This window comes from Canis lupus, chromosome 21 (assembly GCF_048164855.1).
Source record: "Canis lupus baileyi chromosome 21, mCanLup2.hap1, whole genome shotgun sequence".
Taxonomy (NCBI): Eukaryota; Metazoa; Chordata; class Mammalia; order Carnivora; family Canidae; genus Canis; species Canis lupus.
Window position 1 is genome coordinate 39,246,078 of NC_132858.1, and position 22,391 is coordinate 39,268,468.

General features: G+C 36.5%; 1 protein-coding gene across 10 annotated transcripts in view; it reads right to left on the minus strand.

Annotated features, from left to right (window-relative positions):
* FBXL13 (F-box and leucine rich repeat protein 13) overlaps positions 1-22,391 on the minus strand; it is a 204,665-nt gene that overhangs the window by 26,076 nt on the left and 156,198 nt on the right. For 7 of the 10 annotated variants that reach the window (XM_072791447.1, XM_072791453.1, XM_072791448.1 and 4 more), the window contains 2 exons: positions 9,978-10,061; positions 6,736-6,822 (listed from right to left, as the gene is read on the minus strand). In XM_072791447.1, coding sequence (XP_072647548.1) covers positions 6,736-6,822; positions 9,978-10,061 — 171 coding nt within the window. The remainder of the gene's footprint in view (positions 1-6,735; positions 6,823-9,977; positions 10,062-22,391) is intronic. The other 3 variants (XM_072791450.1, XM_072791446.1, XM_072791452.1) reach the window with 1 other exon arrangement.

Sequence of the window (22,391 nt, forward strand, 5' to 3'; positions counted from 1 at the left end):
CTAATCCGTCTTTGACATTTTAAGTCAGTATGTGTCAAAAGCCACTAAAACCACTAAACCACCAAGGGGGTGGAATCTATCAACTGATGAGAATGATTGATGAAAATCTTGCATAAACAACATAACTAGTCAGAAAGCTTGGTGATTCAAAGTAAGAGTTTGAGATCAGAAAAGAGTCTCTCGAGAGTAATCCACTTCTTGCTCCTAGGGCAAGAATGAATCTAACATGACTGTTAGGTCAAGACACTACACTCTAGAGGGAAATGTCCAGAAAAGGCTGCCAATGGGCAATTCTTGGGGAGGAGGACTCAGAAAAGTTGCTGAATGAGGTGGGTTTTCTCCTAGGCCTTTCTGACTGAATATCCATGGATCCCACACAGTAGTTGTAAGAGTTTCAGTTCTCCAGCACCAGTGGTGCAGGGCACAGGACTGACAACCCTAAAGCTCCTACTTGGACTCAGCCTGGAGCAGCCTCACATCTAAATGAACAGCAATGGGGGCAGCCCTGGTGGCTCAGTGGTTTAGCACCGCCTTCAGCCCAGGGCCTGATCCTGAAGACCTGGGATTGAGTCCCGCGTCGGGCTCCCTGCATGGAGCCTGCTTCTCCCTCTGCCTGTGTCTCTGCCTCTCTCTCTCTCTCTCTCTCTCTGTGTGTGTGTGTGTGTGTGTCATGAATAAATAAATAAAATCTTAAAAAAAAATAAATGAACGCAACGGATCTCAGTCTGCTGTTTTGCCAGCTATGAAATAGCTCATGATTTACACCATTACAGCTACCCTTCCCAATCCCTTATTCCTTATTCCCTCTTCTCTGCTTCTCTATTTATAAATCAAGAGAAATCTGTTACTAATGTAAAGGTCAAAATCAAAAGTTTGTAACACAAGGGAAAGAATAAGAGAGGTTAAAAGTTAGAGAAGAAAAGATGAAAGAAAAAAGGAACTTGTTATCTCAAATGCCTAAGCAGTTAGGTCAAGATTAAGGATCTCAAAATAAGAAGGAACTGTATGTAAGAGAACAATGAGGGAAGTGGATGTACTAGCATCTCTACTGCTGCTTATGTCCCATAACCAAAAGTTGTCAAATACTTTTGTGATCATCAGAGAACATGACATTCATGTAGGCAACAACTAGGCTCTTAAAATTCATCAGTGGTGCCATTTAGGAGATTTCAGTAAACCAGCTTGTGAAGAATATGCAACAATTAAGCAGAAAAGACACAAGAGAGTGGATAAAACTGAGCCACTAAGACATGCCTCTCATTTTTCTTATGTAGTTATAAATACCACCCACTGCATTCTGGTTGCAGGGCTTTAAAACACAGATATCTATCTCTATGAGAGGTACTTTTTTTTTTTTTTTAATAATAAAAGACAACAGGAGGCCATGTCTGGGTTTGCAGAACAGTGATAATATCTAAGTCTGAATTTTCCCCTCTTCTCCAAACCATAAAATTTGTAGAAAGAACAAACAAAACTACACAGTGCTCATACACTCATCCTTACTAGGAGACAGAGAACACTACAACCTTCAAATTATCTAGAAGTAGCATAAAAACAGAAATTAATTCCAACAGAGTTCCCTTAGCCTACCTGCAGCTGCCACAAGCCTCTGGTTTGAGAGAGTGGGAAAGGTGACGTTGCCATAAGAGTAAAAGAGCAAAGAGAGCTTCAAGGAAGCAGACAGAAGCACTCACAAGAGAGAAAGTGCAACAGTAAATGCCAAAATACTGAATAGCACATAGTAGGTCATAGCTCTGGCTACATGACTTAGCTATGGGAAAGAGCTTGAAAATGAGGGTGCCACAAATCTCCCAGGCAGCCAGATGCATGGATGTCATCCTTAACCATGTCTTCCCCCTCATCCCTGTCCAAACTATCAACAAGTCCAAGGATTTGACTACTTAAATGTTCTCCAACCCATTGCCTTCTCTTTAGCCTCACTGTTAGCGTTCTTGTCAGGCTGCCACTCTCTCCCCCCTGGACTATAATAAAAACCTCTTCACTTACATTCTTTCCGTATATCTTAATAGCTGTTTTCTCTTCCCTCTGTCCTTCAGTCTAACTTCTACTTTTCTTCTTCTTTTTTTTAAAGATTTTATTTATTTATTCATGAGAGACACACACAGAGACAGAGAGAGAGAGAGAGAGAGGCAGGGACACAGGCAGAGAGAGAAGCAGGCTCCACGCAGGGAGCCTGACACGGGACTCGATCCTGGGTCTCCAGGATCACACCCTGGGCCGAAGGCGGTGGTAAACCACTGAGCCACCTGGGATGCTCCATTTTAAAAATTTTAGAGTGATTCTTTGTTTTCAAAAAGTGAACAGATTATCTCAGTGCCCACTACGTTGAAAGTCCAGTCCAGATGTTTTTAGTTCAACCGTGAAGCAAGATTTTCACAAAATAAATCTGAATGAGACAGGGAGTATGTCTTACATGAAAACATGGAGTTAATCATCTGAGTTTAACTTAATCATTTAAGTTTTTGCCAACTCAGTGATTGGAAGTAATATCCTGGTGTTGTTCTAGGGAAGCTTAAGAATCTTCATGAATGGACACCATCAAAGTACCTGGACTTTGGGGCAGCTATGGGTTCCATCTGTATGAGCACAGCCGCCTCACCAGGCTGCACCCTAGGGGAGCTCAAGGAGAGCAAGCCCGTGACCACCAAGGAGTGCGGTGCTCACCAGCAATGGCGCCTAGCTGGCTGGCTCAGACAGCTCTCTGCTCCTGGCTCCAGAGCCCTCCAGTTCCTGACTTCATTCCTGGGTTCTCAAGACCTGATTCAAGCCTAATTTACATTTATCATCCCTTTTGGATGCTACTTATTGAGGCAGCATCCATGGATCCATAAGTAATGTTCCATTTTCCAGTCTGTCATGAGAGTTTGGAACTTATCACTTCCATTCTCAAAACAAGAAAAAAGGTGAGTGAACTGAAAATCAACAGCTCTTCTTAGATCTGTCAGATAATTGAGGTCACAAAGCAAACCACCACTCTGAAAACTGGAGAGACAGGTGAATACAGAGAACCCGGGCTTACTAGAACCAGAAGCCTGTGGCTGGAGCCAGTATCAACATCTGTTCTCATTAACAAAAGCCTGACCTCAAGGGAAACTGACCAGGACCCAACCAACATGGGTTTTTTGCAAGCCAGTCCTCATCCTCATGGGGTGAGAGAAATACCCAACTCTAGCCCCTCTGACCTTCTTGTCTTACCTAAGGGTAGCAGAGCCAGGGAGAGGGGTTAGAAGCACTTGTAAACTTGTAAAGACCACAATCCTGGGGCATAGACCCATTAAAAGACTGAGACCTGGTCATATGAATATAGAATGAGTCTCCCTCGACAACACACCTAACTAGGACACAAGTAGGGTTCCGGTATAATAATACCTTAACAAAAAGATTAGAAATCATACAAAATATGCTCTTAGGCTACAACAGAATTAAACTAGAAATCACAAAGACAGCTAGAAAATCCTCAAATATTTAGAGATTGAACAACATTTGCTAAATAAACATGGGTCAAAGAAGCCTCAAAGGAAATTCTATGCATATTGGAAAATATGTTTAATATCATAATCCCAGTGAAAAACAAGGATCCATTTTCTTTTAAACTGATTTGTTCTCTTATACTATTTTCAAGAATAAAGCAATTATATTTATGTAGTGTTCTAGGTTTTTAAAATGCTTTTACATATGTAATTCATTTAGTCAATTATATTTAAATGCCTTGGGAAAATGCATTGATTCATTGATAGGAATAAGAAAATAAATAAACTATGTCTTCCAGGAGCATATTCTAAATTATCTCCTTAGTTTTAGAGCAGTTTGGCTGTCAAGATTATCTATTTTCTGACTGTTTAACTAAGGTACATAAATTATCAAACCATTATACTAAATATGTTCATTTTTTATTTACTAGTATTAGTTTCTTTTTCATTAGAGTAATAATCATAGTAATAGTTCATATTCATCATGCAGCCTGTGTCAGGAGCCATGATAAGTATTCAAATGTTTTATATCATTCAATTCTCACAACAGGAGGACTATTTTCTTTTCTTTTTTTTTTTAAAGATTTTATTTATTTATTCATGAGGGACAGAGAGAGAGAGAGAGAGAGAGAGAGAGGCAGAGACACAGGCAGAGGGAGAAGCAGACTCCATGCAGGGAGCCTGACGCGGAATTCGATCCCGGGACTCCAGGACCACGCCCCGGGCCAAAGGCAGGTGCCAAACCGCTGAGCCACCCAGGGATCCCCCCTGTTTTCTTATTATATCATTTTTATAAGTGAAGAATCCAGAGCCTGGAGAAGGAAACTAACTTGCCCAAGATCATACATCTTGACGGACTAAAATTGTAAAAATCTGTCTGACTCTTGAGCAGACATTGGAAACTGCCAAATTTTACTTGCAGGCCAAATATCTGATCTGTCACTGGTTTTTATATGGCCTTCAGTCTAAGAATGGCTTTTACATTTTTAAATGGTTTAAATAATCAAAGACTAATATCTCATGACATGTGAAAATTATATGAATTTAAGTTTTGTTGTCCATAAAGTTTTGTTGGAATACAACCACTATCATTTATTTATGTACTTTCTATGGCTGTTTTTCACTCTGCGTTAGCAAAGTTGAGCAATTGTGACAGAAACTGTATTGCCTACAAAGTTCTCCGGCCCTTACAGGAGAATGTTATAGAAAAGTAACAAGAAAAGGGGACTTCTATTCAGAGTGCTAGTCCTGCTCCTCACAATTAAAGCCACTACAGGAGCAGAGAATTGTTGTGATGCTTAGTGAATAACTTAAGATGATGTGGCCACAGAAAAGACAGAATCAGTATAAAAATTAGGACTGTGGCTTGCTTGCTAGGCCCACATTCCCAATATTATATCATTGCCTTTGCTATCAGAGAGCTCATCTTCACACTTTTGTAAAAAGAAGATTCTTTTAATTTACATGAATATTTAATTTTTTAAAAGATTTTATTTATTTATTCATGAGAGACACAGAGAGAGAGAGAGAGAGAGAGAGAGAGAGAGGCAGAGACACAGGCAGAGGGAGAAGCAGGCTCCATGCAGGGAGCCTGACGTGGGACCCGATCCCGGGTCTCCAGACACCCCTGGGCAGGTGCCAAACCACTGAGCCACCCGGGCTGCCCAAGATTTAATTTTTAAAATTAAAATATAAACAAAAAAGTCATACTTTAACAGACTAATTTTAATGATTTGCTTTGAATATTGATCACATTTATTTGGTCTAGGCCTAGAAATATATATAATCTTACAGCATCCCTATACACAATTTGGATATAATAAATATACAGACACATTGACATATGTGTGTAATCTAACATACACTAAAATGTGTACATATATTTAATACATATGTATTAGACACATAGATGTGCACATATTTACATGTAAACATGCAATCTGATGTATGCTAAAATTTAAACATATTTAATTTGAACACCTATACTATGTAAGTATAGCTTTACATATATATTTACATGCAAACATATACAAACACACTTTTCAATCCATACACACACTAAGTCCTTGTGGTAAGTCATAACTAGACTTGGTTTTCCCCTCTCCAATGCTCGTTCTTTCTTTCTTTCTTTCTTTCTTTCTTTCTTTCTTTCTTTCTTTCTTTCTTTCTTCTTTCTTTCTTTCTTTTTTAAGATTTTATTTATTTATTTGTGAGAGACAGAGAGAGAGAGAGACAGAGACACAGGCAGAGGGAGAAACAGGTTCCCTCTGGGGAACCCGATGTGGAACTCGATCCCAGGACCCTGGGATCATGACCTGAGCCAAAGGCACACACTCAACCACTGAGCCATTCAAGCATCCCTCCAATGCCCTTTCTTAATCAACTACCTCAACCCACCACACTGAAATAATAAAAATTTTGTCCAGCTGCAAATGACCTACATAAAGAAAAATGTGTACATTCATATGTCTATTAGTGCTAATGTATTTACAGCATACTTCATTCCCAAAAACGGTAATGAGAAATATGAACTAGATAAGGGAGTATAAAAGGCCATTAGAGTAAATAAATTGCATTTATTCCATTGGTTTATCCAAACAAGACAGAACTTCCATTTTATCTGTATTGCAACATCCCAATTAAACCAATTCTTTTGCCAAACTTGACAGTTTGTTAGTTAATTAAATACACAAAATGCTCAAGGAAAAGATTTCTTGAGAAATGCTCCATTATGACTGTATCAAACATCTTTTCTAAACCGTGTGTGCCTTTTAAGAGCACCAAATAATTTTAGTTTAGCATGATCATTGAATGTTTAATGTTCTCAGGAAAAAAAAAAAAAAAAAACAAAGTTGGAAGAAGTAATTAAAACCAGATCTTAAGTCAGTACATCTGAGACTCCAGACACTTAATCTGCATGTGCTGTGGTTTTCCAGTAAAACACTAAAATGAGGTAATTTTTTATTCTTAATATGGTCATGACTCTTGCAAAACCTAACCAGGGTGAAAAATGTTTATCTCATTTTCCCTCATTAAATCATCATGCTGAATATAAGTTTCAATGTCTTGTGCTAAAAAGAGAATCTCTTATCTTTACCTTTGAGAAGTAACAAGAAAGCGAATTCTCGATAAATTGTGGATAATCTAAATATCTCAATGCAATCACCTTATTTTACTCACTTCTCTTTTGTAAATCCAAATAAGGAATTGTGAAATTGGTTTACGTGTCATTTTCTCCTCTCACCTTTGTCTCATCTCTTTTGGGACTTAATAATTGGGCTGGAGGAGGCACAGAGAAGAAAACTTTTCCCAGAAGTGTTAACCTGGGAACCTTAGAAAGGAAAAACTGGTTAACAGCCACAACATACACACAGAACACATTGAAAGCAGGGAGGAGAAAATGAGATGATGAAAAAATTTTTTTTCCATGAACTTGAATGGAATAGCTGATCTTGTGTAACTAATAATTAAATAATTCTGCATGCCCATGCTCCTGTAGTCCCCATTTTTATTTTTTCTTTTAGATCACTGAAAAATATATTTTTAAAATATTACATTTTTTTCACTCATCTGTATGATTATGCCAGGTGCATAACAATTAGGAACTTCAGGTACTGAAACACATGGGGTAGCATATTTTATCATAATGGAAAGAATGAGCTAAGTAAGTGGATAGGATAAATGATTATGTGCTCAATTGGTACTTTAAGAGCTTATGAGAAAAGTAAATTTCCTAGATCAGGTCTTGAGGAAGGTTCTAGAAGCCATAATATAGCTATTGTAAGCAAGCCTCGATGTAATGTTTATTACAACATTAAGCCTCTCAATGTGCTATTAAAAGAAGAAAAACCACAATCATAGGTCCATACATGTATTGAACCAGGACAAAATCTGGTAACCTATTAGTAAATCATGGAAGGTAACTATTTTTTAGATTTTATTTATTTATTCATGAGAGACTCACAGAGAGGCAGAGACAGGCAGAGGCAGATGCAGGCTCCATGCAGGGAGCCTGACATGGGACTCAATCCTGAGACCAGGATCACGCCCTGAGCCAAAGGCAGACGCTCAACTGCTGAGCCAACAGGCATCCTGAAGGTAACATTTTTAAAGAGCGTTATTTTTGGATATTCTCAATTTTTTCCCAATCAAATAAATTGTCAAGAATGTCCATTAAAAATGCAAGGAGGGCAGTCCCGGTGGCTCAGCGGTTTAGTGCCGCCTTCAGCCCAGGGCATGATCCTGGAGACCCAGGATGGAGTCCCATGTGGGGCTCCCTGCATGGAGCCTGCTTCTCCCTCTGCCTGTGTCTCTGCGTCTCTCTCTGTCTCTCATGAATAACTAAATAAAATCTTAAAAATAAATAAATAGTCTCTCTGTTCTTTCCTAAATAAATAAATAAATAAATAAGAACTAATAACCTAGGAATTTGCAAACTGTTAAACACACTAGAAGCCCCAACTAATATGTCCTAAGAGTTGAAAACCCTAAACACTTATGAAAACTCAGGGCTAACATAGCAGAAAAAAAACAATCTTTTTAAAGAAACTCTTACTGAGATAAAAGGATTTATCTCACAAGTGCAAAGATAATGCAAGTGGAGAGCTGAGAATTCCACAGAGCACCACAAACTTGAAGCTATCTTCTGTGAATTTGAAATGGACATCACAGGAAATTCAAACATGACTCAAAAGAGTCTTAAAATATTATATAAATGGTGAGCTAGAGAAGATGCTGGGTCAAATGGTGCTCTAGACTTTAGCATAGAATTCTAGAGTTTTGCAGCTACAGGAATCCTAGAACCATCTAATCCAACTCCCTAATTTTACAGGGTAGGAAATTAAGGCCAAAAGGAGTTAATGACTGTCTAAAGTCCTATACCTTTCTCAGTAAGCTAATCCAACTACAGTTTTATGGAAATAAAGAGTAGAAATGGAAAACTGCTATTCTAAATGGCTGATTGACAACATGGCTTAGTGGAATTTTTTTTTTTCAAATTATTTTTGCTGTACTTCATTATGTCTGGGCAATTACTGGCATGTAAGGGGAAAAGGTAGCACCATTAAGAAATCTCCTTTAAGAGGCACTGGTGTCAAGCAATGTCATTTTCTCCCACCTTCAGAATCTGGGTACTAAGGTTCTAACAAGTTCCCAAGGACCTCACGGAGTCAAAGAGAAATGAGAGAAAGCACTGGCTTTCTAATATTTAGCTTCACGTTTTGATCAGTATTTTTTCATCCCAAGGAGCATTTTAAAAATTAGTAAGTGGTGTATATTAAGAGGCCATGTCATCACTATGATCGGTTTCAGTACTTCTGAATGATTTGTGGTTAGTGGTCAAGTGTAATTATCACCGTATAAGAAATATAACCCAATATTAGAAATGTAAATATTTAACTGTTTTATTTTAATAACTTTTGTCCTATTACCTTGTCAAAGACCTTTTGAAAAAAAAAAGAAAAGACCTTTTGAAACCCTGACTAGATGATATTCATGGATAAAGCTTTATGTAAATGTATGTTTAACTTTTAAGTAGGGTAAATCAGAAGGGGAGACAGAACATCAAAGACTCCTGACTCTGGGAAACGAACTAGGGGTGGTGGAAGGGGAGGAGGGCGGGGGGTGGGGGTGAATGGGTGACGGGCACTGAGGGGGGCACTTGACAGGATGAGCACTGGATGTTATTCAGTATGTTGGCAAATTGAACACCAATAAAAAATAAATTTATTATAAAAAAATAAAAAATAAAAAAAATTAAGTAGGGTAAATCATTGTTTAACCTTAGAAGAACCCTTTGGCTTTTTCTCCTAGTAGATTACCGATATCTAGATGTTTTGTAACCCCCTTTTGGTATTGTAGAGTTAAATTCTTGTCCATATGGAAGTTGTTAGTCCTCTCTGGGATTTTTGTTTTGAAGGATACTGTTCCTTCTTTTTAATTCTTTATACAGTTGAATATACTGCTAAGCAGATTCCTTGAGAACTTGTTAGAACTTTAGTACCAATTGAGCACATAAACACTTATCTTATCCTATTACTTAGCTCATGCTTTCAATTATGATAAAATATGCTACCCACTGTGTTTGAGTACCGGAGCTCCTAACTGTTAAGTACCTGGTATAATTTTTCAAACTCTTCCAATTTTCATGATTAGATTATATGACATTTTTATCTACAGAACATATTCTTTATATGAGAAGATTTAGATCACTCTCTAAATAAAATGTCTACCTATCCTTATTTATCCCATGAGTGCTAACATTGGGAAGGGAGAGTAGATAGGAAAAAATGAAAAAACAAATCATCTTAGTCACTTTAGGCTATGAAGGCCTGTCTAAAGCCCAGGAGTTTATTCTATCTCAACCAAGATCACATGAGTTGTTACATTTCCAATCCACTAATTTTTTCATTGTGACCTACAAAGTTTATTCAATTTATGCCTAATTTTTCATTATAATTCTTTAATAAAAGAAGTTAATTACCTTACCTGAATTCCAACATCGGTGATTTTATAACACTCAGATAGAGAAAGTTCCTTTAATTTTTTATGCCTGGAAAGTGACATCAAACCCTAAAAATATTTAAAATAGAGATAATTTTGTGACTATAATTTAGTACAGACAGTATATTTCTGATAAAATAACAACTATTTCTGTAAACTAAAAAAAAAATTAGCTTCTGTCTTGTATTTCTTTATGCTTAAATTATAAAATCACTTTGTTAGGCAACATTATTAAATAAAAATTTCAGGTTGTTGCTAATGTTTTGTAAAAAGTATAACAGAATCCTCCTGAGGCAAGGGAAAGGAGAGCAAAAATAAACTATCAGGACTATGTCAAAATAAAAAGCTTCTGCACAGCAAGGAAATAACCAATAAAACTAAAAGACAACTTACTGAATGGGAGAAGGTATTTGCAAATGACCTATCAGATAAAGGGTTAACAGCCAAAATATAAAGAACTTATACAACTCAACACCCAAAAGATGAATAATCCAATCAAAAAATGGATGGAAGACATGGATGGATATTTCTCCAAAGACATCCAGATGGCCAACAGACACATGGAAAGATGCTCATCATCACTCATCATCAGGGAAATGCAAATCAAAACTACAATGAGACATCACCTCACATTTGTCAGCATGGCTAAAATAAAAAACATAAGTGTTGGTAAGGATGTGAAGAAAAAGAAAACTTTTTGCCCTGTTGACAGGAATACAAACTGTTGCAGTCACTGTAGAAAACAGTATGGAAGTTCCTCAAAAAGTTAGAAATATGACTAACCTAGGATTCAGCAATCACAGTACTGGGTATTTATCTAAAGGATATAAAAACACTAATTAAAAGGGATACATGGACTCATATGTATATAGCAGCATTATTTACACTAGCCAAATAATGGAAGCAGCCCATCCATTGATAGATAAATGGATAAAAAAGATATGAGATCTTATTTATATATAAAAAAAGAATGGAATCTTGCCATTTGCAATACCAGAGATGGAGCTAGAGAGTATAATACTAAGCAAAATAAACCAGTCAGAGAAAGACAAATATTATATGATACCACTCATTTAGAATTTAAGAAACAAACAAGCAGGGGTGTCTGGGTGGCTCAGTTGGTTACGTGTCTGCCTTCAGCTGGGGTCATGATTCCCGGATCCTGGGATCAAGCATACCCAGTGTCTGGGCTTCTGGGCTTCCTGTTCAGCGGAAGGCCTGCTTCTCCCTCTCCCACCTGTTGTGCTCTCTCTCACTATCTCTCTCTCTCAAATAAATAAAATCTTAAAAAAAAAAAAAAGTGCACTTTGATGAGCATGGGATGATGTATGGAATTGTTGAATCACTATAACATACATCCGAAACGAATATAACACTGCATGTTAACTATACTGGAATTAAAATTTTTAAAAATAGGGACCCCTGGGTGGCTCAGTGGTTTAGCGCCGCCTTCAGCCCAGGGCCTGATCCTGGAGACCTGGGATCGAGTCCCATGTCGGGCTCCCTGCATGGAGCCTGCTTCTCCCTCTGCCTGTGTCTCTGCCTCTCTGTGTCTCTCATGAATAAAAAAATAAAATAAAATAAAAATTTTAAAGTAAAAATAGAAATACAAAAAAAGAAAAAAAGAGGATATGGCTACTCTTTTATTTCTCCTCCTCCTACCCCAGTACTTAGCATAGGAAGAAGAAAAAAGAAGTGTCACAGAATCCCAGAGCCAGAAAATTCCTTATCTTGTTTCCTGTGTCCAGGTACATATTATCTGAATCAATATAAACAAATCTTAAAGACCCCTAAACTTATAACTTTATTTTGAAGACAATTAGTGTGGCTAATCTATTTGTTGGTAAATCTTTATACCTAATGTAAAAGTCTGAAATCTTTAGCTCATTTTATTATGTTTAATTGCTTAGAAAGGGGACAGATCTTTATATAAAGGCCTACAGACATATAATCATTCATCAGTAGCCCACTTTTTCTGTTTAAAAGCTTTGTTTCTTTTTTATTCTTATTTAATTCTTTGTTGCTTTTAAATTCTTTCAATTTAAAAAAAATGCACTTTTTAGTCCTTAATTTTTTTAATATGGGGTTCTGCTGTTCCATTTCTCAGTACTTTCCCCACTAAACTGGGGAAACTGACTATGTGCCTTATAGATGCCATTCTTCTGGATTTGCATTCAGGATCACTTTTATTACACTTCCTATGAGATGGACAAGAGCAGTTTCCTCTCATCCTATGGTCCCAGAGCTGCCAGGCAGGGAAAACCCCAGAAATGGTACATGGGTGTGTCCTTTTAAAGTTTTAGGGATCCCTGGGTGGCGCAGCGGTTTAGCGCCTGCCTTTGGCCCAGGGCGCGATCCTGGAGATCCGGGATCGAATCCCACATCAGGCTCCCGGTGCATGGAGCCTGCTTCTCCCTCTGCCTACGTCTCTGCCTCTCTCTCTCTCTCTGTGACTATCATAAATAAATAAAAATTAAAAAAAAAATAAAATAAAATAAAGTTTTATTTGTAGGACTGGTTTACATTTTATTGATCATAAATACAGCATTTGGACCATAATTGAAAATGGGTTATGAAAATATTAAATCCTTTTTTTTTCACTGAGGCACATATTAGGCCTTTTCATAAAAAAAAAAAAAAAAAAAAAAGAAAAAGTCCAGGTCAAGGAAAGAAGTACTTGAAAATCTATTTAAGAGACACCTGGGTGGCTCAGCAGTTGGGCGCCTGCCTTCAGCCCAGGGTGTGATCCTAGAGTCCCGGGATCGAGTCCTACATTGGGCTCCCTGCATGGAGCCTGTGTCTCTGCCTCTCTCTCTCACTATGTCTCTCATGAATAAATACATAAAATCTTTTAAAAAGAGAGAAAATCTACTTAATTGTTAAATAATCTATTTAATTACAGTTTAAACAGTAATCTCTGATTTTATTTAATGGTTTTGTATGCCATCCAAAAATAAAATCACTCCATTCATTTTAAAAACTTTATTGCAAATATGGACTCATCTGTTAGGAATACATTATGTTTTCTGACTCCTTTTTTCTTTCTTTCTTTTTTTTTTTTTTAAGATTTTATTTATTTATTCATGAGGGACACAGAGAGAGGGGCAGAGACACAGGCAGAGGGAGAAGCATGCTCCCTGCAAGGAGCCTCATGTGGGATTCGATCCCAGACCCTGGGAAAACGCCCTGAACCAAAGGCAGACATTCAACCACTGAGCCACCCAGGCATCCCTGCCTCCTTATTTCGAAACAAAAAAATTACTAAATCCTGTGAAGCCAGCACATGTGATCTAGGTTCCAGATCTGAATGCTATTTTATTCATGTTAGAAGAATTGGAGTTTAGATATTCCCTCACAGAAACCAAGTTGTTTAAACAAAAATAATAAGAGATGCAGGGCTTGTCTGATTGTCCTATACCTGATAATAGCTCAGTGTATTTTCTTAGCCTATGGGGAATTTGTCCTATGAAACTCTCTCTGGAGTTTTCACATTTTTTTTTCCTTTTCTGTAGTCAAATTAGAATTTTTTAAGACAAACTAGAAATGAAGTATACTTGTTAAGTATGACATTTGCCTGTGTTCTCTTTACCACTTTATTCAAGATTACTAAAAGTTAACTAATATTAAAATAGAATGTTGTATTTCATCACTATAATTGTTCATTAAAACATATGGCCTCAAAATTTAATTATTTAAACATAATTAGCCACTAGGTAAATGCAAATCAGAATCACAATGAGATGTCACTGCATACCTTACAATGATGGCTATACTTAATAAGACAGATAAGGGGGCACATGGGTGGCACAGGGATTGAGCAACTGCCTTTGGCTCAGGTCATGATCCTGGGGTTCTGAGATCAAATCCCGCATTGGGCTCCCCACAGGTTGCCTGCTTCTCCCTCTGCCTGTCTCTGCCTGTCTCTCATGAATAAATAAATAAAATCTTTTTTAAAATAAATAAATAAAAATAAACATAAATAAAAAGACATAATAAAAAATGTTGGTGAGGATGTGAAGAAATAAAAATCCTCATTCACTGCTGTTGGGAATGTGAATTGGTCCAATCACTGTAGAAAATTCAGTCTGGCAGTTCTTCAAAAAATTAAACACAAAGTTACCATATGACCCAACAATTCCACTCCTAGATATATACCCAAGAGAAATGAAAATATATGTCAATAAAAAAAATTTGTACTGGGATCCCTGGGTGGCGCAGCAGTTTGGTGTCTGCCTTTGGCCCAGGGTGTGATCCTGGAGACCCGGGATCGAGTCCCGCGTCGGGCTCCCAGTGCATGGAGACTGCTTCTCCCTCTGCCTGTGTCTCTGCCTCTCTCTCTCTCTGACTATCATAAAAAAAATAAATAAATAAATAATAATACAAAAAAACTTGTACTCAGATGTTCCATAGCAGCATTATTCATAATAGAGAAAAGAAATGAAACAAGACAAATGTCCATCAATTGGTGAAAGGATAAATAAAATGTGTTATATCCATATAATAGGATATTATTTAGCAATAATAAAGTATGATGCATACTACTGTGTAGATAAAAAAACTTTTAAAACATTATGCTGAGTAGAAGAAACCAAACCCAAAAGGCCACATATTTTATGGTTCCACTTATTTGAAAAGTCTGGAATAAGCAAATATGTAGAACCAGAAAGTAGATTAGTGGTTGCCAAGTCTGGCTGGTGACTGGGTCGAGGCTAGGGAATATTGCTTATGGGAGGGGAGCTTCTTTTTGAAGTGATGAAGATGTTCTGGAATTAGATTGTGGTGATGGTTGCCTAACTCCATCAATATACCAAAACCCACTAAATTGTACACTTTGAATCATTGAGTTTTATAGTATGTAAATCATATCTCAGTAAAGATGTTTGTAAAAATTTATTAATGTAGTAATTGTATAGCTAAATACGAATCAGAAATACTCCTACAGCATCCTTTCAGTCCAAGATGAACACAGAAATTTCTCAGACCCAGACGGCCAATCCTGTTAGCAAGACAGGGAGCAGGAGATGTCATCATGCTAACGCGCTGGACAAGTTATCATAAGGCCATGCTGCCGTAAGTAAACAACTTTGTGACTGAGTAGCAAATCTAATCCAGCTGGAGGAGACCAGGCCTCTGCTGAAAACTGTGTTGTGCTAGTGTGGGAGCCCAGCTCTCAGAACAAGTAAAATACACTATTCCAGTCAACAGGATTCTTTCTTTTTTTTTTTTTTATGATTTTATTTATTTATTCATGAGAGACACACACACACAGAGGCAGAGACCCAGGCAGAGGGAGAAGCAGACTCCATGCCGGAGCCCGACATGGGACTCAATCCCGGGACTCCAGAATCGCTCCCTGGGCCAAAGGCAGGCGCCAAACAGCTAAGCCTCCTAGGGATCCCCCTCCCCCCGAGGATTCATTTTTTTAATGGCTTTTTGACTCAGAAGCTTTTCAGATTCATGACCTAAAGAATATCAAAGCCGGCAAGGTCAAATGTTCCACTTGGCACCTTGAGGTTCATAAATGTTCCACATTAGATGTTCCCTGAAATCCTTGTTAAGTGCTTGGGATGAAAGTCTTGGGGGTTCCAAACTTTTACTTCTAGGAGGTGTGGAAAGAGGAAGGTGGGACGATAAGGAAAAAATAAGGAGGAACGAGGAAGCAACAAATGGAGTGACTGGGCCTCATTAGGGCAAAGGGCAGGTGGAGGCTTACTTTTCAGGGAAGTTGTAACCAAGAAAATTTAAGTCCTCCTTAAGCTCCTTCAAAAATCAGCCAAACTTGTGAACATTTTACTGGAAAGGTTTTGGTTTATTTTCCCAAAGCATAGGAAGGGAATAAATTGTAATGAAGCACAGGAATCAGAGGGAAAGCATCTGGTGTGGTAGGCAGGATTATAGGTTGGATGAGAAGTGTGAGGCCCCCAGAATCCACAGGAGTCCTCAGGAGCAGTTTACTCCTTCGTAGGCCGTGTTGCGGGGAGGGGGGGGATCTGGATCTGAGGGGCTGCGGGACTCCCAGTAATTGGTTGATATTGTAGCTCTGGTATCAGGCCCATTGAAGGCAGCGTCAAGACATAAGACTTAAAAGAAAGCGGGCACCAAGTCCCAAGAGCCTTATACATCATTCTAAGGAATTGGGACTTCATTCTGTGCAACAGAGTTAAACGAAAGTTTCCCCCTTTAAGGAATATGAGTTGATACCTAAGTGACCATAATGCAAACAAAAATAAAAAACAAAACCCACAAACCTCACGTGTTTTAAGAGCGGTATAAGGACCACAGAGCAGGACCTGGCAGTCTAGAAAAGGCTCATGGAAAAGGGGAATTTGAATTAGGCCTTAAAGACCAACTAGGATTTTTGATAAGCAAAATAATAAGAATAGTGTTTTAGACTGTGGAAAGGGCATGAACAAAGACTTCATTAGGAATGTGTGAATTACTTGGGAAGTAGTTCAATTTAGGGTCACTAGAAGTCGTGGGAGGGAACACTGAACGCTGCCAGGAACTGCTACATGTACACAAGACATTTCAGAGCAAACAAATCCTTGAAAACAATTCTCCCCCCTCCCCCAATTTTACATCTGGAACTATTTAGCAGCTGTAGATAGACATCAGTAGTCAACTAGTTACCAAATGTTGGTGTGTGTGTGTGTGTGTGTGTGTGTGTGTACTTAGCATACAGCTGAGTCATACACCTGTATACTCTTTACCTAAACTCACCAATTGTAAACATTTGCTACATTTGCTTAATTAATGTGTGTGTATGAACATACATGATTTTATTAATATATCTGTGGATATAGTTTTATATATATGTATATATACATATGTGGAGTCTTAAAAACAAATGAACAATCAAAAACACAAACACAAATACAGAGAACAAGCTGGTGGTTTGTTCAGAGGAGAGGGAGGCGGGGGCGGGGGATGGGCAAATTAGGTGAAGGGGACTCAGGTACAAACTTCCAGTTTTAAAATAAATGTTTTAGGGGATCCCTGGGTGGCGCAGTGGTTTAGCGCCTGCCTTTGGCCCAGGGCGCCATCCTGGAGACCCGGGATCGAATCCCATGTTGGGCTCCCGGTGCATGGAGCCTGCTTCTCCCTCTGCCTGTGTCTCTGCCTCTCTCTCTCTCTCACTGTGTGCCTATCATAAAAAATAAAATTAAAAAAATTAAAAAAAATAAAATAAAATAAATGTTTTGGGATGCCTGGGTGGCCCAGTGGTTGAGCGTCTGCCTTGGGCTCAGGGGAGTCTCGGGATCAAGTCCCACATCAGGCTCCCTGCATGGAGCCTGCTTCTCCCTCTGCCTCTCTCTGTGTCTCTCACAAATAAATAAATAAAATATTTTTTAAAAAATGCTTCAAGAAAATTTATATATATATTATATATTATATATAAATATATATTATTTATATAATATATATTTATATATATAAATATATATTATTTATATAAAATTTTATATATTTTATATATATAAATATATATATATATAAAGACTTAAACATATATAATATGTATATGGTTACATTTGTTTTGTCCGTGGCTTCCTTTGCTCTCCAAAGCTTTTTATTTTGGTGTAGTCCCAACAGTTTATTTTTGCTTTTGTTTCTCTTACCTGAGACATATTCATAAATATGTTTCTAAGGCTGATACCCAAGAGATTAATGCCTATGTTTTCTTTCAGAAGTTTTATGGTTTCAGGTCTCACATTTAGGTCTTTAATCCATTTTGAGTTTATTTTTATATATATTGTGTAAGAAAGTGATCCAGTTTCATTCTTTTGCCTTTTTGTAGCTGTCCAGTTTTCCCAACATAATTTATTGAAAAGATTGTCTTTTTCCCATAGTATATTCTTGCTTCCTTTGTCATGAAATAATTGACCACAGAAATGATCAATTTCTGGGCTCTCTATCCTGTTCCATTGATCATTGTGTCTATTTTTGTGCAAGAACCATAGTCTTTTGTTTACTATAACTTTGTAGTATCTTGAAATCTGGGATTGTGATAACTTCAGCTTTGTTCTTTCTCAAGACTGCTTTAGCTATTCAGGTTCTTTTGTTGTTTCATACAAATCATAGGATTATTTGTTTGGTCTAGTTCTTTGAAAATACTATTGTTATCTTCATAGGGATTATGTTGAATCTATAGATTGCTTTGGGTAATATGAATATTTTGACAGTGTTAATTCTTCTAATCCACGAGCATGGTATATCTTCCCATTTGCTTGTGTCATCTTCAATTTCTTTTATCATTGTCTTATAGTTTTTGGAGTACAGGTCTTTCACTTGCTTGGTTAAATTTATTCCCAGGTATTTCATTCTTTAGTGCAATTGTAAACAGGATAGTTTTCTTAATCTCTCTCTTTGCTACTTCATTATTAGTCTATAGAAACACAATGCTTTCTATATATTAATTTTACATCCTGTAATTTTACTCAATTCATTTGTTACTTTAGAAATTTGGGGGTGGAATCTTTACAATTTTCTATGTATAGTGTTATATCATGTACAATTAGTGACACTTTTACTTTTTCCTTACCAATTTGGATATCTTCTATTTCTTTTCTTATCTGATTGCTATGGGTAGGTCTTCTAGTATTATGTTGAATAAAAGTGGTGGGAGTGGACATCCTTGTGATGTTCCTCACCTTAGAGGAAAAGCTTGTAGGTTTTCACCATGGAATATGATTGCAGCTATAGATTTTTCATATATGGCCTTTATTATGTTGAGGTATGTTCTCTCTAAACTTATATTGTTGAAAATTTTTATCTTGAACAGATGTATTTTGTCAAAGGCTTTACTGCACTTATTGAGATGATTATATGGTTTTTATCCTTCCTCTTGTAAATGTGATGTATCTCATTGATTGATTTACAAATATTAAACAATCCTTGCATGTCTGGCATAAATGTATTGTTGAATTTAGGTTGAGGATTTTGTTGAGGATTTTTACATCTATGTTCAGCAGTGATATTAGCCTATAGTATTCTTTTCTTTCTCTTTCTTTCTTTTTTTTTTTTTTTTTTTGTGGGTTCTTTGGATTTGATATCAGGATAATAGTGGCCTCATAGAATGAATTTGAAAGTTTTCCTTCCTCTTCTATTTTTGGAATAGTATTAGACGAATAGGTATTTTTGTTTGTTTGTTTGGTAGAATTCATCTGTGATGCCAGTTTTTCTTGGACTTTGTTTGTTGGGAGGTTTTTGTTTGTTTGTTTTTTGATTTTATTTATTTACTCTCGAAAGACACAGAGAGAGAGAGAAAGGCAGAGACACAGGCAGAGGGAGAAGCAGGCTCCATGCAGGGAGCCCGACATGGGACTGGGTCTCCAGGATCACGCCCTGGGCTGAAGGCGGTGCTAAACCCCCCGGGGCTGACATGTTGGGAGTTTTTTGATTGCCAATTCAACTTTATTAGTCATTATCGGTCTGTTCAAAATTTCTATTTTGTCCTCATTCTGTTTTGGAAGATTATAACTTTCTAGGAATTTATCCATTTCCTCTAATTTGTCCAATATGTTAGCATATAATTTTTATGATATTCTCTTATATCTGTGTTGTTGGTTGTTCTTTTTCTCTTTAATTTTGAAAATATTTTAGTTCTCTCTCTTTCTTGATGTGCCTAGCTAAAGGTTTGTCAATTTTGTTTATCTTTTCAAAGAACCAGCTCTTGGTTTCATTTGTCCTTTCTATTTTTTTTCCTTTCATCTCTCTTTCATTTATTTCCACTTTATTCTTTATTATGTCCTTACTTTTACTAACTTGGAGCTTTGTTTGTTCTTCTCTGTCTAGTTCCTTTAGGTGTAAGTGTAGATTGTTTTTTGAGATTTTTCTTGTTTTGAGGTAGGTCTTTATCACTATAAACTTTCTTCTTAGAACTACTTTGGCTGCATCCCAAAGATTTTGGATGGTTTGTTTTCATTCTCATTTGTCTCCATGTATTTTTAAATTTTCTCTTCTTCATTGACTGATTGATTGTTTTTTAGGATGTTGTTTAGCTTCCATGTGTTTGTGGGGGATTTTTCGGGTTCTTTTTGTTATTGTTTTGGGTTTTTTGTTTTGTTTTTTGTAATTGACTTATTTTTTCTTGAATTTTTTTTGAAATTTTGTTCACAAAAGATGCTTGATATGAATTCAGTCTTTTTAAATTTATTAAGACTTGTTTTGTGGCTTACTATGTGATCTGTCCTAGAGAATGTTCTATGTGCACTTGAAAATTCTGTATTCTGTTGTTTGGGGATGGAATGTTCTATATATACCTCTTAAGTTCATCTAGTCTTATTCACAGCCATTATTTCCTTGTTGATTTTCTGTTTGGATGATCTATCCACTGATACAAATGATGCATTAAAGTCTTCTACTATTATTGTATTGCTGCCAATCTCTCCCTTTATGTCTGTTTAGCTTTATGTATGTAGGTGGTCCTATGTTGAACGCATAGATATTTGCTATTATTATATATTTCATATATATATGTTATAAATTTCCCTGAACCATTTGAAAATAGGTTTCAGATATCATGATGCTTTACCGCTAAATATTCTGTAGCTTTATGTATGTAAATTCTCCTTAAGAATAAGGACATTTTTATTTTTTTTATTTTTTATTTTTTTATAAATCCTTTTTATTTTTTTTATTTTTATTTTTTAATTTTTATTTATTTATGATAGTCACACAGAGAGAGAGAGAGGCAGAGACACTGGCAGAGGGAGAAGCAGGCTCCATGCACCGGGAGCCCGACGTGGGATTCGATCCCAGGTCTCCAGGATCGCGCCCTGGGCCAAAGGCAGGCGCTAAACCGCTGCGCCACCCAGGGATCCCAGGACATTTTTAATATACATAGTATAGTATATATAGTATTATAATGCTTAAAATTAACAGTAATATTGTACTATCTAATATAAAGCCAATATTTGTTTTTTATCCAAGACCCAGTTAGGGTTCATGCATCACATTTAGTTGTCATGTGTTGTTAGCCTTTTTTTTCTTTAAATTTTGCCTTTGAAGACATTGACTTTTAAAGCTCCCAGGTCAGTTGTTATGTAGAATGTCTCACATTTTGGATTTGTCCAATTGTTCCTTATGATTAGATTCTAGGTAAAGATTTTCTGCAAGAATACTACGTAGGTGCTGTTGCATCCAGTTAAGAGGCATGTACACACGTGAGGTGTCCCACTGGTTGGTGATGCTCCTATTCTCTTGACTCAAGTAGTAACATAGATCTTTCATTAGAGTATATTTTTACTTTTTACTTAATAAATAATCTGTGGTGTGATTCTTTGAGACCATAAGAATACAGTTTTCCAGAAACCTTTTGGTCAATGGTTTTAGCACTAATTGGTGATACTTGACTAAATCACATATTTCATTGAGTGCAAAATGCTGATTTTTCTCATTCTACCCCTCCTTCAATATTTGTTAGCACCTTTCTATCTTTTCTATCATCATTTCTCTTCAATTTGCTGAATATTTTGGGAGATGTTTTGAATAAAATAAGATTATTTTAGACATAACAACTATTGCTGTTAATTTTTTTGTGTTTACCTTAACAATATTTAAAGTTCTCCAAGTTCCTCTTGAGCATATACAATATAAATTTACTGTTTTGATTGGTGTGATTATGTTATTTATTGGCAAAAGACAACACACCGAGGAAAACAAAAACACCAATATTTTGTCTTATTTTAAGACATTTGATCATAATTTAAAAACAAATGAAACATGTTTTATAAATGAAACTGATATGGATGCAACTTTATGAAACAAAGCTTAACATTCTGAAAATAAATTTATTCTTTAAAACCTGAACTTGGCTCTTTTCTGAGACACTGTGTTTTTAGAAAAAGTTTAGAAAGATGGTCTAGGAGTATTAACATTAGAATAAAATACAATGTAACTTATCTGACAGCCACATTGCTACAAATCATCTGTATTTATAGTATGTTTCAGTTTGAAACTGTCAACACTTTAATACAGGCACACCAGAAGAGTAAATAATCTAATAAACTTTATAATCTCTCCTGCATGAGTAAAGAAACAATTTCTTAGTAAAATCTACATAAGATTGCATAGTTTGTTCAACTTTTAATTCATTTTTCTTGAATATACAAGCAGTAGCTTGTAGGCTTTCAAATTAAAACACTGAAATCTCTCTTCCACAGTAGTGAGATAAGCCATTGTAAAGATATGGAGAAAATATGAAAATATGACAAATGATTAATAATACACTATTAGAGGCAATTCCAACAAATTGGCAGAAGTATTGAGACCCCAATGTATGAGTGTGTAAAGAATTTCAACAGAAAATTCATGTAAGATGAAATACAATTGTAGTGATAATCAGCAGATCTAGGACAAAATTATTATTAGAATTTTTTAAAATGCAAATTCAATAAC